Consider the following 15,569-nt stretch of genomic DNA (forward strand, 5'->3'; position numbering starts at 1 on the left):
ATTGAGAAGAAGCGCTTCCGGCAGCCTTGAATCACTAATCAACACACCAGCTTTCCGGGCCTGACGCGACCCTTGTCTCGGGCCTCTCGGAATCGTACAGCCGCCCAGCCCCGCACCTGCGACGTGGCAGTCCATAGTGGAGCCTCCTTGCCTCGGTCCAGGTCCAGATGTCCCTGTGTCATGGCTGCCCGAGCATTAGGGGACCCCAGGACCCTGTGATTGGCGCCTGCGCCTGCTGACGGTGACGGAGGAGCACCCCCTAGGGACTTGGGCATTGCTTGTGCTTGGTGTCTGTCCTTCGTGCTCCTTTCGGTGAAGCTAGGGGAGAGGGCGATTTTTGTTGTCACTTGGTTCATTCATTTATTCGTTTGTTCTTTTATTCTTTCCGAAACCAATTAATGAGGCAGCATAGTGTAGTTGTTAAGAGTGCAGGCCCTGGAGCCTGGCCGTGTTGATTTTCCCTCTCAGCCATTTCTGACATTAGGCAAGACAGTAGGCCTCAGCTTCCACATCTGCAAAGTGGGGTAATAATAGTATCTACTTCATAGAGAAGTTGGGAGATTGGAATTAACAGTAAAGGCAAAGCCCGGCATGTAGTAGGCACTCACTGTACTAAGATCACAGTTGTGAGAGCTAGATGGAAGAATAAAATTGAGATAAGTACTAGTTTAAATATAGGGATAAATGCTGTGATGGAGACATGCAAAGTGCTGTGAGAATATGATGAAGGGAGTTGTACTGGGGAGGTGATAGAGGGTGGTGACTTAAGCCATACTTAAGAATGAATACAAGTCTGCCAGGGATGTGGTGGGTGTCAGGGCATTTCTGGCAGAGATCACATCTTTAAGCTGTGAAAATGCATGGCATTCTCAGCCTGAGTAGTCTGATACTGGTAGATCTAAAGTGATCATTTTCTCCAGGAAGTTCCTCCTTTGTGTTTTCTCACTGCACCAGGTCTGTGTCTCTAGAACAGCTCTTACCACACATTTTAATATTGAAATGTCCTTTTTATGTTTTTCTCCTTCACTTCAGGGTAAGGATCTTGCATTAGTCTTTATCTCTTCACATGATACCTGGCATTCGGTAAATGTTTGTTGAATTTGAAGAGACATATGGGCAATGAATCTGGAAGGGCGAGTTGAAGCCAGACTGTAAACGTTGTTGAATGGTAAACCAAAAAAATTTTGACTGACTTTTTTCCAATAGGCAATGAGTTTAAAATATTAATTCTAGCATTACTGTAGAGAGTAGATTAGATATAAGGAGAGACTGAAGGAAGGGATATTCGTTAGGAGACAGCAGATATCTCAGATTCTTCCCTGTATACGTCAAGTTGAATGCATAAGACCGTTTAGGTTAGTGGTTCATAAATTTTTCCACCAGGACCAGTTAAAGGTTCCCATGCCTGGCATTCACAAATTAAGAACCACCTCAGGAATTCCCTGGTGGTCCAATGGTTAGGACTCGGCATTTTCACTGCCCAGGCCTGGGTTCTATCCCTGGTCGAGGGAACTAAGATCCTACAAGCTGCATCAAAAAAAAAAAAAGAACCACCTTTTCCTATCTTTAACTCTATTTCCTTTTCTCCTACTAATCCAGGACAGATGTGTCAAGATACTCTGAGAAGTATTTGCCTTGCAAATCGTTCAGGACTGGGTATGATGGCAGTTCTCGTGATGAGTTAGTAGGGTGAGATGGAAAATATGGACACTATAGCCCCCGATACTCTTGCAGCTATTAATCTACTGATGACCCAAACTCTACCTTGTGGTTCAGTCCAGTAAGAATTGTCCTAGTGTGTGATTGTGATGACTGGCATCTAACAGTTATATTTCTCTTAATTTCTTCAGGGAGAACATCCTTGGTCCTACAGTGTTGCTGACACTGACATTTTTCTAAGTGGTCTTGAACTGCCTACTTTTTATGTAAATAACTGGCTAGACTTCATATTTTTCACTACAGAAGCCCATAACCTGCAGTTGCTAGAGATTTTAAAACACTGCTTTTCGGATATCATCTATATTTAACTTGAAAGCTCTTCCTTTCTTATTCCAAAATGTTGAGATACTGGGGAGAGATACCAATCTCATCAAGCCAGACCAACAGAAGTTCCTTTGACTTGCTCCCTCGGGAGTTCCGACTGGTAGAAGTCCATGACCCACCCCTGCACCAACCCTCAGCCAACAAGCCCAAGCCCCCCACTATGTTGGATATCCCCTCAGAGCCATGCAGCCTCACCATCCATACCATTCAGCTGATCCAGCACAACCGACGTCTGCGTAACCTCATTGCCACAGCTCAGGCCCAGAACCAGCAACAGACGGAAGGTGTAAAGACCGAAGAGAGTGAGCCTCTTCCGTCCTGCCCTGGGTCACCTCCTCTTCCTGATGACCTCCTTCCTTTAGATTGTAAGAATCCCAGCGCCCCATTCCACATCCGGCACAGTGACCCAGAGAGTGACTTTTATCGGTAAGGCAAGGCTTTGCTATATCTTACTTTTCTCAAAAAATCTTCCCAACAACTGTGTTAAGCAGGTAATCACATTTCCAGGAGGAAACTGAGGATGAGAGTAATTGCCTTGGCCAAAGTTGTTCAGGTAATTAGTGGGAAGTCTAGGACTTGAACCCTGATCTTCCGAATCCAGAGTCTGTTATTTTTTTATTTTCTGATGCAGCAAATATTTATGGAGTGCCTAATATGTGCCAAGCACTTTACTAGGAGTAAGTGCTACACTAGTTTGTAAAATAGGCCATGGTCGCATAGTCCTCAGAGTCTAGTCCTTCTGTTTCATTAAAAGGTATAATATGGGTTTAGCTCAGTGCCCTTAAAATGAGATTCATGGACTTATTCTCATACTATTAGGAATCTCCAAGTTCTATACAAGAATTTTTAATTGTGTATTTTCATTTTGATAACATACTTTAAGAAATAATAATAGAAAAATGTTCTTGATCCTTGCTACTCAAAATCTGGTCCAAGATCAGCAACATCAACATCACCTGGGAGCTTGTTAGAAATGCAGACCTGCTGAATCAGAATTTTCATTTTAACAAGACCTCCAGAATGTTCATAAGTATATTTCAATTTGAGAAGCCCTGCTCCAGGTCCTCTGAATGACTGCCTTATAACCTAGGGCTACTACTAGGTTTCGGTGTGAAAGTTTGCATTTGGTGCCAAATAATTACTGTTTCCTTTTCATTTTGAACTTTGTCAGACCTATAGAAAAGTTTAAATAGTATGACACACACCCAAATACCCTTCACCTGGATTCACCAATTGTTAACATTTTGCCACATTTACTTTCTCTCTCTCACGTATGTGTAAGTGTATATACACACATTTACACACAAATATACAAACATATATATATACATATACACATAAGACCTTTTTTGCCAAATATTTTAAAGTTGCAGACATTGCAATATATCACCCCTAAATTCTTCAGCATTCTTTCACCCCTAAATTCTTCAACTTATCCTAAGAATAAGGAAATTTCCTACACAATCCCAATAACCATTATCACGTCAAAGTAAATGAACACTAATTAAATACTATCATTTAATATGTCTGTATTCAGATTTCTCCAGTTGTCTCCAAAATATCTTTTGTAGGTATGTTTGTTCCCAGTCCTGGACCTAACAAAGATTCACGCATTGCATTTGGTTGTTATACCTCTTCAGTGTTTTTTTTTGAGGTATAGTTGATTTACAATACTATATTAGTTTCAGGTGTACAACATCATGATTCAATATTTTTATAGATTATACTCCTTTTAAAGTTATTATAAAATATTGGCTATATTCTCTGTGCTGTACAATATATCCTTGTAGCTTATTTATTTGATACATAGTAGTTTATACCTCTTCATCCCCTTCTCCTATCTTGCCCTGCCCCTCTTCGCTCTCCCCCCCTGGTAACCACTAGTTTGTTCTCTATATCTGTGAGTCTATTTCTTTTCTGTTATATTCACTAGTTTGTTTTAGATTCCACATAAAAATGATATCATACAGTATTTGTCTTTCTCTGCCTCTTTAGTGTCTTTTAAGCCAGAATAGCTTCCCCCTTTTATAATACATGATATTAATCTTTTTTAAGAGTTTAGGTCACTTGTAGGCTGTCCCAAATCAGACTGGATTTGCTGATTATTTCCTCAAGATTAGATTCAAATGAAATGTTGGCAAAAATACTACATAAGTAATATTGTATATCACTTAGTGCATCTGCCTATTGATGATAATAGTTGCTACTATTTTAATTGTCCCAAACTAATGAGAAAAGAACAGAAATAGACTTGTTAAGTAAGGCTTGCAGTTGGGCCAGATGAAGGCCAGAAAATGTCATGGTGTGTTGTCTAATCAAAGGCTCTGAAGACATTGGAATAGTGAAAAAGCGAGGGAGAACTGTGTCGTTACATGCTTGCCCCGTGTTAGTATAGATGTGCCTAACTTCAACACACTTACTCTGTGGGAATCAGTACCAAGTTTACATTTTGAGAGCAATTTACCTTTAACAAAATAATATTGTCTTTCATATTAAATTGATGCTATTATTTAGAATTTGTACTTTTGTGACAATTTTCTAATTTTAATTGTTAGGAAGATTCTGTGAACATCAGAAGTTTAAACGTAGTTTGTTTTATACATATTTAAGAAACGGTGTACAAAAATAATTTGCATCAGCTATGGGGGTACGGGAAGAATTATTTTCCTTTGAAATGGGTCCACATATTAAGCAATGCAATACTGATTTAGCTCTGTTTATTAGGCACTTCTGAAGCCTTTAGCTTTTGGTCCAGAGAGACTGGCCATGGGAAACGATGATGCAGACAGTGAATGAAAAGTTATTAGGCAGTTGGTTTTCTTATGTTCCAATTATTATGTGAGTTACAGTAGTTGCTACTGAGCAGATAACAGCAGCATGGGTGTGCAGCTCCTCAGGCACTCTGTACAGCAAGCACAGGGTGACGCATGCCAAGTATGGACTAGGGAAAAGTAATTTTCTGTACCCTATCTTTTTTTTATCTATTTACTTTGTCAGAGGGAGGCAGAAGATAGGAAATTTCAGGAGAGCGGGTAAATTGTTAGGAGCTCATTAAAAGTTATTTTTAGGAGACCAGACAGTTTTTTGAGGTTTTTTATTTTGTTTGGGAAAGATTAGGATCTTTGTCATAGTGATTAGGCGCAAAACAGTGTATTATTAAGAACATGGGATCTAAAGGCAGAAGCTCTATCACTTAATAATACCCAAAATCTTTTGGCAAGTCAGCCCCTCTGAACTTCATTTTCTTCACCTGCCGGATAGGAATATGAAGAAATATGGACCCCTACCCACTTCACAGCATAAAACAGGATAAAAATGCTTTGTAAGCTATATATGTTTTAAATTGCTTTTATAAAATTGAGTTCCTTTCCCAGCTTTACAAATGGTCTGTTGTAGTTAAATAAGAATCTCCTAATTGGGACTGTGAATTTCTAGAAGTCCATATATTGCCCAGCATGTGAGGAACCTATGTTCTGGTGAAATAGAGCACCACTGAGCAGTATCTGAGCTATACTCTTAAAATTAATCATATCCTAAAAGTGATCAAAATCCAGCAGTTGTTATAAGGAGAAGGAAACTTCCTTTTCACTAGATACCCTTTTATACTGTTTACTACAGGCATCTATTGCCTGTTCAAACTTTATGTAATTGGAGCAGCTCAGGGATATGACTGTGGGTTGTTGAGACATGCCCTGACAGCAACAAGATGGCACTGGGCTATGTAACCTGCCTAGAATTCCCCTGGAAAGCTGAGCCGGTGGTTTGATTGGGATTGTAAATTTCCTAGGGAGACAGGACAGGTCACCCCTTTGCAAGAGCACTAATAACACAAGCACGTCTCCGCTTTCAGTGGAAAAGGGGAACCTGTGACTGAACTCAGCTGGCACTCCTGCCGGCAGCTCCTCTACCAGGCAGTGGCCACAATCCTAGCCCACGCAGGCTTTGAGTGTGCTAACGAAAGTGTCCTGGAGACCCTAACTGATGTGGCACACGAGTATTGTCTTAAGTTCACCAAGTTGCTGCGCTTTGCTGTGGATCAGGAGGCCCGGCTGGGGCAGACTCCCTTCCCCGACGTGATGGAGCAGGTTTTCCATGAAGTGGGCATTGGCAGCGTGCTCTCCCTCCAGAAGTTCTGGCAGCACCGCATCAAGGACTATCACAGTTACATGCTGCAGGTGAGAGGACCCTGAGGAGAAGTGGGTAAAGATGTGTAATCTAGGGGTGTCCAGCAGGATCCCTAACACTTGCTCTAGGGTGCAGAGTACAGGGTCTTGGAACAGAGTGGACTTACCCTGCTTTCCTCTTCGGCCCTGGCTGTGTTCCACTGGCCTCATCACTGACGTGGCCAGACTCAGGGGTGTCCTTTAGTCAGTGAAATTATAGCATGTGGTTAGCATGCTTTTATTCAACGAATATTTATTGAGTGCCTATTGTGAGTCAGGCACTATGAGATTCAGCAGTTAACAAGTTCCTTGAGCTTGCACTCTTGTTGAGAGGGAAACAAAAACAAGTAAACAAATAATAATCAAAATAATTTCAGATGGCGTTAAGTGCTATGAGAAAGAAACAAAACAGAGTGAGGTGATGCTGCCCAAGGGTGGAGTGTGGTGGGGGAGACACCATTTTTGGTTAGAAACAGAAATATCTGAGCTCTTCAACCCTTGTGGCCTGAGGCATTTTGTTCACTGTTTCGGTTTCCCCAAATCTAAAATATGGTAAGGAATTCTTAACACCCAGTTGTCTTTGCTAAGCGACCCAGATTTCCTACAGTGTTCATCATCCACCTGTGGTACCTATGTCAAATCTTAATTTTTATAGCTAAAAATGTGATCTTTTGTCCCAGTTCTGATATAATAGTCTAAATATTTTTCACCTTTATGTACCTTTTAATTAATGACATACACATTCTCTGCTAAACAGATATTCTTTACATGTCTCTGTCATTTACGAATTTCAAACTCACATTCCTTCCTTTGGCAGTGATGTTTTATGCATATTCATATTCTGTTGGCTTTTCCGTGGATGCCACAAGCTGACTATCCAACTTGCTTTTAACTTGGAAAATTGACTCTTGCTTGCCAACAGATTAGTAAGCAGCTCTCTGAAGAGTACGAAAGGATTGTCAATCCTGAGAAGGCCACAGAGGACACTAAACCTGTAAAGATCAAGGAGGAACCTGTGAGCGACATCACCTTCCCTGTCAGTGAGGAACTGGAGGCTGACCTTGCTTCTGGAGACCAGTCACTGCCCATGGGAGTCCTTGGGGCTCAGAGTGAACGCTTCCCATCTAACCTGGAGGTCGAGGCTTCACCACAGGCTTCAAGTAAGAGAAAACAACTTACCCATTTTGATTCTGGGAGATCTGCCAGTCTCCGTACTTCTTGCGTTTTGGATTCAAACTCTGGAGATGGAAGAACAAACGTGGGGATGGGCAGGAGAATGGAAAGTCTGAAAACGAATATAGCTTCACTGATCTACAGATACCAACATTCTCTTTGTAATTAAGGAAGAAAGGACTAGCAGAGCTTTACAGACATTCTTCAAAATTATTTCTAGTTAGGATGTAGATGCAATAAGTGATTACCAGAGTTAATTCAGCTGACCCAGCTGGGTGGGCAGATGGCCTCCTGTCCTCTGTATTCTGGTCTTTCCTGCTGCTTGTACTGAATTGATTAAGGCAACTTCCAGATAGATGGAGTAATGTTAATTGCTCAGGGATGTTTGAATAGTTGGGGTTCCTTGCTAAAGTACCCCCCAACAAGTTGGAACTGAAAGGAATTGAAATAGGGCAACCCAGTTACAGGCAGCTGGCCTCTTCTTCCAGATAGACCCTGTGATTACCTTCAGAACCAGATGACTTGATCCCTAAGTCAGTTAGATTGCAAATTAGTCTAGACGCTCAGTTCTTTACAAATATAAATTGTCATGTCATCAATGCACAAATGATGCAAATAGCCAGTCCTTCAGTGTAGCCTAAACAGAATTAGGCCACATTTTTTAAAGTTTTGGGCAGAGAGCCTTTCACCATGGAAGACGTAATAACCACAGAACAGTGTTGCTAGAAGACACAGAGGCAGGAGAGCCAAAAAGAAATTGTTGCAGATGTAGGGGTCATGTCTCTTTTCAGCAGTCTGGGAACAGCTGCCAGCATTTCGTACTGGTCATTAACTTTTCATAATGTGAGAGAGGACCAGGGACCCAAACACAAGGCAGGAAAACAAGACAGCCCCATAAAAGGACAGGCCAATGTAACACCTGACTAAGAGCCCATGGTTGTGCCTGCCTTTGAACCATGAATCTTTCCACGAGCATAGTTTTACTTCCCTAGTTTAGGGAAAATGGAGGTGGATGAGCTGGGGTAAAGGAGGGTGAGGAAGTGGAAAAGAAGATATTTAGAGTTGATAACTGTTTGAGCAGAGAATAACCACCATATTCTCCAGCCAAGTAGAGAATCAGAGTGAAAACTGACCTCAAAGGTCATCAGTTGGCCCTGGGTGGTGCATGTCTCCTACTTTGTTTCAGCCTTTTTTTTAATAGATTTTTTTAAACAAATTTATTTTTTTATTTATTTATTTTTGGCTGCGTTGGGTCTTCGTTGCTGTGCACAGGCTTTCTCTAGTTGCGGCGAGCAGGGGGCTACTCTTTGTTGTGGTGTGTGGGCTTCTCATTGCAGTGGCTTCTCGTTGCAGAGCATGGGCTCTAGAGCACAGGCTCAGTAGTTGTGGCGCACGGGCTCAGTTGCTCCGTGGCATGTGGGATCTTCCCGGACCAGGGCTCAAACACGTGTCCCCTGCCCTGGCAGGAGGATTCTTAACCACTGTGCCACCAGGGAAGCCCTGTTCCAGCCTTTCTTACTGCTAGTTAGTTCTACATTCTTCTTCCATTCCCAGGTACAGAAGTAAATGCTTCACTTCTTTGGAACTTGGCCCACGTGAAAATGGAGCCGCAAGAGAGTGAAGAAGGCAACGTCTCTGGGCATGGCGTGCTGGGCAGCGATGTGTTCGAGGAGCCCATGTCAGGCATGAGTGAAGCTGGTATCCCCCAGAGCCCTGATGACTCAGACAGCAGCTACGGCTCCCACTCCACTGACAGCCTCATGGGGTCCTCCCCTGTTTTCAACCAGCGCTGTAAAAAGAGGATGAGGAAAATATAAGGCAAAGAGGGAGAGTTTCTCTCCAGACCTACAAGACCCAACAGAAAACCTTGATGTATTCTAATTCGTTTCCATAAACAGTGATTTGACTTTTATTCTTAAACACAGTGGATTTTCCTGATATCAGTGGAACTGGATTTAACCAAATAAGTCTGCTTTTTCCTTTTGCATCCAGTTTTTGTAGTTTTCCACAACAACCAAGCTACCTTTCACAGACATCATGACACTGGGATGGTAATCCAGAGACCAAAGCACTGTCCCTGACATCTACTGTGTGACTAGACAAGTGACTTAGCTTCTCTAGAGCTGTTTCTCTTGCACAACTGAGAAGAATCATACTGCTTTTACCTACCTTGCAGAGATATTATGAAGATGGAGATGTTGTTAAGCCTCAAAGCTGTGCTTGAATAGACTCACAAGTAAATATATGCTGGTATCAGATGTCAATTTTTTTTTAACTTGCTTCATTTTTGGTCGAAGTCCTTGGGAATCCAGTGCTAATACCTAATAGGAAATAGCTAAACATTGCATAGCTTATCTATCAGTAGTCTTGTTTTCAAACTGTTTTTGCTGCCCATGAGGTCGCCTATGAAGTCAGAGTGGTCTGTGGTAAACAGGCTTTTTGCTTTTTCATACAGCCCTCTACTATCTCAGCCACATATTTTCTTCTGCTCTAGACTTATTCCATGTATTTCCACCATGTTTATTTTTTTATTTCCATTCAGATTTTTTTTATATTTTCACCATGTACACTTTTTGGTTGCTCCTTTCATTTTTCTCCTTTGTGAATGAAGCAAACAGGACCTGTCCAAGGACAGGCTTGTGCCTATTTCATTTGTTGCATCTGCTTGGCCATCAGAGAACAGTCCATTCCTTTGCCAGAATTCCGTCTGCACATTGTGTTTCTACTGGATGGGCAGCCGCCAAAAGGATAACAGTATGCACCTTTCTGCTTTACATCGTGTCTTGAACAACTTTACTGCTGTTACTCATCCATAGCAGTACCTGCCCTGCTTGGCATCTGATAGTCTCAACCAGTATTTATTAAGTAAATGATGTAGCACTGGAATAATCAGGAGTAATTAGCAAATGTGTGCATGTTAAATACTGCTGAAGTTTGGTTTGGGGGTGCAGAATACAAGTCTTGTGAAAGTTAGAGCACTCCTTTAGTGGAGACCAGAAATCAAGGCCCACATCATTGAGTGCCTTAAATATCCAGCACTGAGAATAAATCTGAATGCAATAGCAACAAAATGAGGTTATAATTTAAACTGTTACCAGATCATTTATAAGTTTGCTAATTGTACATCCTTGGCACATTTATCTAAACCCTTCCTGTTCCAGGCTTAGCTTTATTTTTGCTTATTTATTGATGAAAGTACACATCAGGTGGTCAGTTTCCATAAATTAGCCACCTAGTATTTAATTCATTCACTTAGCAAACATTTGTTGAGTACCTATTATGTACTGGGTCCTCTGCAAGGGATACACAGATGAGTAAGACTGTCTCTGCCCTTATGGAGCTTATAGCATAGGCCAGACAAGTTCCTCTTTAAGTAAAAAGTATACAAAGGCACTAAGGGAAAAAATCAGGTATGTTCAGAGTTTTGCCGTGCAAATGGTTTCCTCTCAAAGAACAGGTTCAAGTTTTTAGACCAGTGGTTTCCATTAGTTACAGAATACTGAAATTAATACTTCATGTAAAGCAAAACACTTTTATTTATTTTTAGAGTGTTAGATTGGAGAATAGGCACCAGATGGTCAAGGTTGGGGTACTCTGATAAAGCAGGTGATAAGCACATTGATATCTGAGATTCACCTGGCCTAGAATTACGTCATAGGCTGTTTGAGTTAGAATATTGTTCTGAACTTAGCATGCATCAGAATCCCCTGGAGGCCTTAGTAAAACGGACTGCTAGGCCCCACACCCCCCCAGTTTCTGATATAGGGCTTGAATGTCCCATTTTTAGTAACTTCCCAGATGATGCTGCTACTTCTGGTCCAGAGACCACACTTTGAGAACCACTGATCTGGAATACAGGTTAGGCAGGGATAAAATTCCTTAAGAGAAATGTATAATGTTATAAGATACTGTGAAGAATGTGAAGGCAAAGCAAACCCTTACCAGGGCTGTTATATATGGAATGTGCAACTGACCCAAATCTGTGGACTTTGAGTAAATCACTAAGGATACACTGCATTAAGTTAAAGTACAGTACAAACAGGGCCTGGCTTTGTACCTGGTTACTAGGTGTGGTACGTACATGGAACTTTAGTAAACAACATGTGGCTTTAAACCTCTCTTCTGAACTGCAGTGACTATTTGTGATAATTTTCTTATTTGAAATTATGACAGGCAGGCTTACAACAAAGTTAAAATTAAAAACTCTTTATCCAAGTCACCATCTAAAGTAGAATTCTTATTCGTTAACAATGTTTTGCCCACTTTCTTCAATGAACCTGGTGTTCTACAATAAGCTACCCAGTCTGAGGCACATTTCATACCAAGATTGATTGATTGCCAAGGAGACTCCAGTGCCAAGCTCTGGACAAGCTCCTGTTTCCCCCTCTCTTTCTGCTAAAAGGAGGGGAACTCGTGGTGCAGGTTCAAAGGCAAGATGCTGGAGAAGTAGAGGCTACAGATCCAGCCCACTAAGTTCTCTCTCTGTTCTGTCCATCAGCAGCAAAAGTATGTGCGTTCAAATGATAAAACTTGCAGTTTTAGGCTTGAAGGGATATGAGCATCCAAAACCAGAATATCCTTCCTTGCATAAATCCAAGGAAAATGCCAAGGGGAATCAGCATCTACCTGCCAGGTCCAAATGTATTCTATCCCTGGCTTCATCTGAGTCAGGAGATTTCACTAGTAAGAGAAACTGCTATCCTGAACAAAATTGTCCTTTATAGTAGCCCCCAATCAGAGATAAGGATAGTCCCTTCACACAGAGTTCCAAAATTTTGGACTTTAGAAACTATTTGTTGTTTCTCTTCCAGTACTGTGCCATTGATTCTTGCATAAAATTCTGGAATGCTGGCTCTTCACGGCTTTCCTCTGTAACTGCAAGGAAAAAAGAAGGTTAATTCTTTTTAAACTCTCCCATTAGACAGGTGGATTAGAGCTGCTGTCACCCATCCATCAGAAATAGTACCTCTGACCCTTGAACAACACGGGTTTGAACTGCATAGGTCCATGTATACACGAATTTTTTCAATCGTAAATACTACAGTACCACACGATCCACAGGTGGTGAAATCCACGAATGTGGAACCACAGATACAGAGGGCCAACTATAAGTTAATTATACAGGGATTTTAAACTGTGAGGAGGGTGGGTACCCCTAGTCTCCAAGTTGTTGAAGAGTCAACTATATTTCTAAGACACTGTATGTCCACTTCTCCCAATAAGGAAATATCTCCTAGAAGCAGGCTGTATTTATCATGTTGCCCAAAATGTACAATTTCTTTGACCTGTAAGTGGGGAGAATACCTCCTTCATAAAGTAATTAAAATGAGGTCCCACTCCTACATATTTTTAACTGAGAGAAATGAAAACCTCTGTCCACAAATACCTGTTAATGAATGTTTAGAGCAGCTTTATTCATGACAGCTAAAACCTGGCAACAACCCCAGTGTCAATCAGCTGGTGAATGGATAAACAAAGGTACATCCACATAATAGAACTATTACTCAGCAATAAAAAAGAACATATTACTGACACATGCAGTAACATGGATGGATCACAAAAGCATTACACTGAATGAAAAAAGTCAAATGCAAGTTAAATACTGTGATTCCACTTACACAACATTCTGGAAAAGGCAAAATTATAGGAATAAAAATCAGGTAAGCGGTTGCCAGGAACTGGTGTGGGGGAAGGGACTGAATAAAAGCGAGCCTGAGCGAACTTTTAGGGTGATGGAAGTGTTCTGTTTCTTGATTATAATGGTAATTACAAAACTATATATATGTATTAAAATTCATCAAGCTATACACTTTAATAAAAGGGTGGGATTTATTGTTTGTAAATTATACCTCAATAAATCTTATTAAATGATGCAATTTACATGTTAGTATCCAGCACACTGGAATAAAGAGAAGTTTGCTCTTGGGCACAGCTAGGACCTAAAAGCGTCGTTTCAAGAAACAGATTCTGTCCACAGTCCATAAAACTATGCAAAGTGGAACACTTTTGGGTTTCCAGAGCCATTCTATCTTCAATGCTACAGTCCGTTCTGACTGGTTTAGGTCTGCTGAGGCCTCCTTTTGTATTCTTAAAACAATGATTACAATAAACAATCCTGGATTCCTCAAAATTGAGTTAGGACCTAAAGATGAGAAGACACAAGACTAATAAAAGGCCGTAATCAAGCTCAATATTAACCATTCAGTAGGAAGGCCAGGAACTTTGAATATATGGAACTCCTTCCTGGTGCTGCATCCTTTAGCATGTCCTCTCTCCCCTGTAACTGGCTTCATGCTCAAGGTCTTCCCTCAGTAGCAGGAAGTTCCCGGGCAAACAATGAAAGAATAAGCAGCTGTTCTGTTCTCATGAGCCACCTCAGCCACCTCTCACCTCTGTGGTCAATATCTTCAGTATCACTGTCTGCTTCCTCATCCTCTTCATCCAAGGTTCCCCGAGTCAGGATCAAGTCAGAAGGGTCCATCACAGGAGGTAAGCTGCCTACATAGAAAACATCTATCAGTAGCATGTCATGAACATAGGCCTCCTCAAAAAAGTGATTTTGAATCGATAAGCAACTATGATTAAAAACTGGCAGGATGAAAGTGATCATGAAAAAATGCACAATCTTATCTCTTCTAAATGTACAGTTAATACCACTTAACATTTCTACACTAGTGTATTTCACAAAGTGCTTTCATGAGGCCAGTAACCCAAGAGGTCTCATTTTTTTTGTTTTTTGTTTTTTTGCGGTACTCGGGCCTCTCACTGTTGTGGCCTCTCCCGTTGCGGAGCACAGGCTCCGGACGCACAGGCTCAGCGGCCATGGCTCACGGGCCCAGCCGTTCCGCGGCATGTGGGATCTTCCCGGACCGGGGCACGAACCCATGTCCCCAGCATCGGCAGGCAGACTCTCAACCACTGCACCACCAGGGAAGCCCCCAGAGGTCTCATTTTTAAGTTGAGGAAGATAACTCTCAAGTAGCTTGTCTTCATAGTAATAGTAATGTCATTTGTTTGTACTAGCTCTCAGCTTAGAAGAGGCTATGGTTTTTCCTATGAAGGCTAAAGACATTTGAGCAGATCCAGTGTGCTGATAAGTCAAGAGTAAAAGTGTGGAGCGTGGAACTCACTTAACTGGTAAACCCAGCCAGGTTCCAGCACCTAATCCACCAAGTGGCTTTGCTGTTCTCTACTAGACCTATAGCAATAGCTATCATTAACAGAACTTTACTCCTTTAAAGGCCAGTCCACCAATGAGTGTGGGTGGGTGAGTGTGTATATATTTAAATTTGAGCACCAACCTAGGAACCCCTAGAGAATTAATGACAAAACTAACTCAAACAATAAAAAATGTCAGTAAAGTAGCAGAATAAAAAGACTAAAATACAGAAATGAAAAGTCTTCATAAACACAAACATAACCAGTTAGAAGAAAAATCCCATTTTCAACACTAACGAAGATACAATCCTTGGGAAAAATTTAACAAATTTAACAAAACCTACATGAGGAAAACATTCCTGGAAGACATAAAAGTAGACTTGACAAATATAAACACATTCCTTGTTCTTAGACAGGAAGAGCAACATCAAAGAGATGTCAATTAATTAATTAATTAATATAACACAATCCCAATAAAAATATCAAAGAGGTTTTTTAGCGAGCTACATTAAGTTGATACTAAAGGTCATTTGGGAAAACAAACAAGCAAGAATAGTCAGGGAAACACTAAAAAAGAAAACGTTGAGGAGGACTAGCCCTAGCAGATATTAAAACATACTATAAAGCCTCTATATGTAATTAAAGCCACACAGTAAAGGCACACAGTCTAGAGGAATAAAATAGGTAATCCAGAAATACATCCAAGTACGTATGAAACTTTAGTATAGGATACAGGTAGCATCTCATCACTGGGACAAAGGTAGACTTTTTAATAAATCATGTGGGTACAACTATTTATGAAAAAGGTAACACAGACCTATACCTCACACCATACCCAGGAATAAACCCTAAATGGATCAGGGTTCCAAATGTAGAAAATAAAACCATACAAGTACTACAGTAAAACATGAGTGAATGCCTCTTTAACACAGGTGTAGATAAAGGATTCCCAACTATGACTCAAAACCAGGTGCAATAAAAGATAAATAAATTTGACTACATCAAATTTATACACAACGAAACAAACTTTTG

At 41.0% G+C, this 15,569-nt stretch overlaps 2 protein-coding genes across 7 annotated transcripts in view; one reads left to right on the forward strand and one right to left on the reverse strand.

The window, feature by feature from the left end:
* SUPT7L (SPT7 like, STAGA complex subunit gamma) lies at window positions 1-11,594 on the forward strand. 4 transcript variants are annotated; one of them, XM_049696337.1, is made up of 6 exons: window positions 1-241; window positions 1,033-1,137; window positions 1,855-2,469; window positions 5,894-6,218; window positions 7,129-7,366; window positions 8,934-11,594. In XM_049696337.1, exons 3-6 carry the CDS (start codon window positions 2,057-2,059, stop codon window positions 9,194-9,196), a joined length of 1,239 nt encoding a protein of 412 aa, XP_049552294.1. In that variant the 5' UTR covers window positions 1-241; window positions 1,033-1,137; window positions 1,855-2,056; the 3' UTR covers window positions 9,197-11,594. The 4 variants fall into 4 exon arrangements, with proteins under 4 accessions (XP_049552294.1, XP_049552292.1, XP_049552293.1 ...); XM_049696335.1 differs by having other exon boundaries at window positions 1-1,689; window positions 1,851-2,469; XM_049696336.1 differs by having other exon boundaries at window positions 1-1,137.
* Window positions 10,898-15,569, reverse strand: part of GPN1 (GPN-loop GTPase 1) — a 20,773-nt gene continuing 16,101 nt past the window's right edge. For all 3 annotated transcript variants that reach the window (XM_004268156.4, XM_033425170.2, XM_033425169.2), the window contains exons 13-14: window positions 13,770-13,877; window positions 10,898-12,254 (exon numbers count right to left, since the gene is read on the reverse strand). In XM_004268156.4, the coding sequence (XP_004268204.1) occupies window positions 12,169-12,254; window positions 13,770-13,877 (194 nt within the window). In that variant the 3' untranslated portion in view covers window positions 10,898-12,168. The remainder of the gene's footprint in view (window positions 12,255-13,769; window positions 13,878-15,569) is intronic.

This window comes from Orcinus orca, chromosome 13, assembly GCF_937001465.1.
Source record: "Orcinus orca chromosome 13, mOrcOrc1.1, whole genome shotgun sequence".
NCBI classification, from domain to species: Eukaryota; Metazoa; Chordata; class Mammalia; order Artiodactyla; family Delphinidae; genus Orcinus; species Orcinus orca.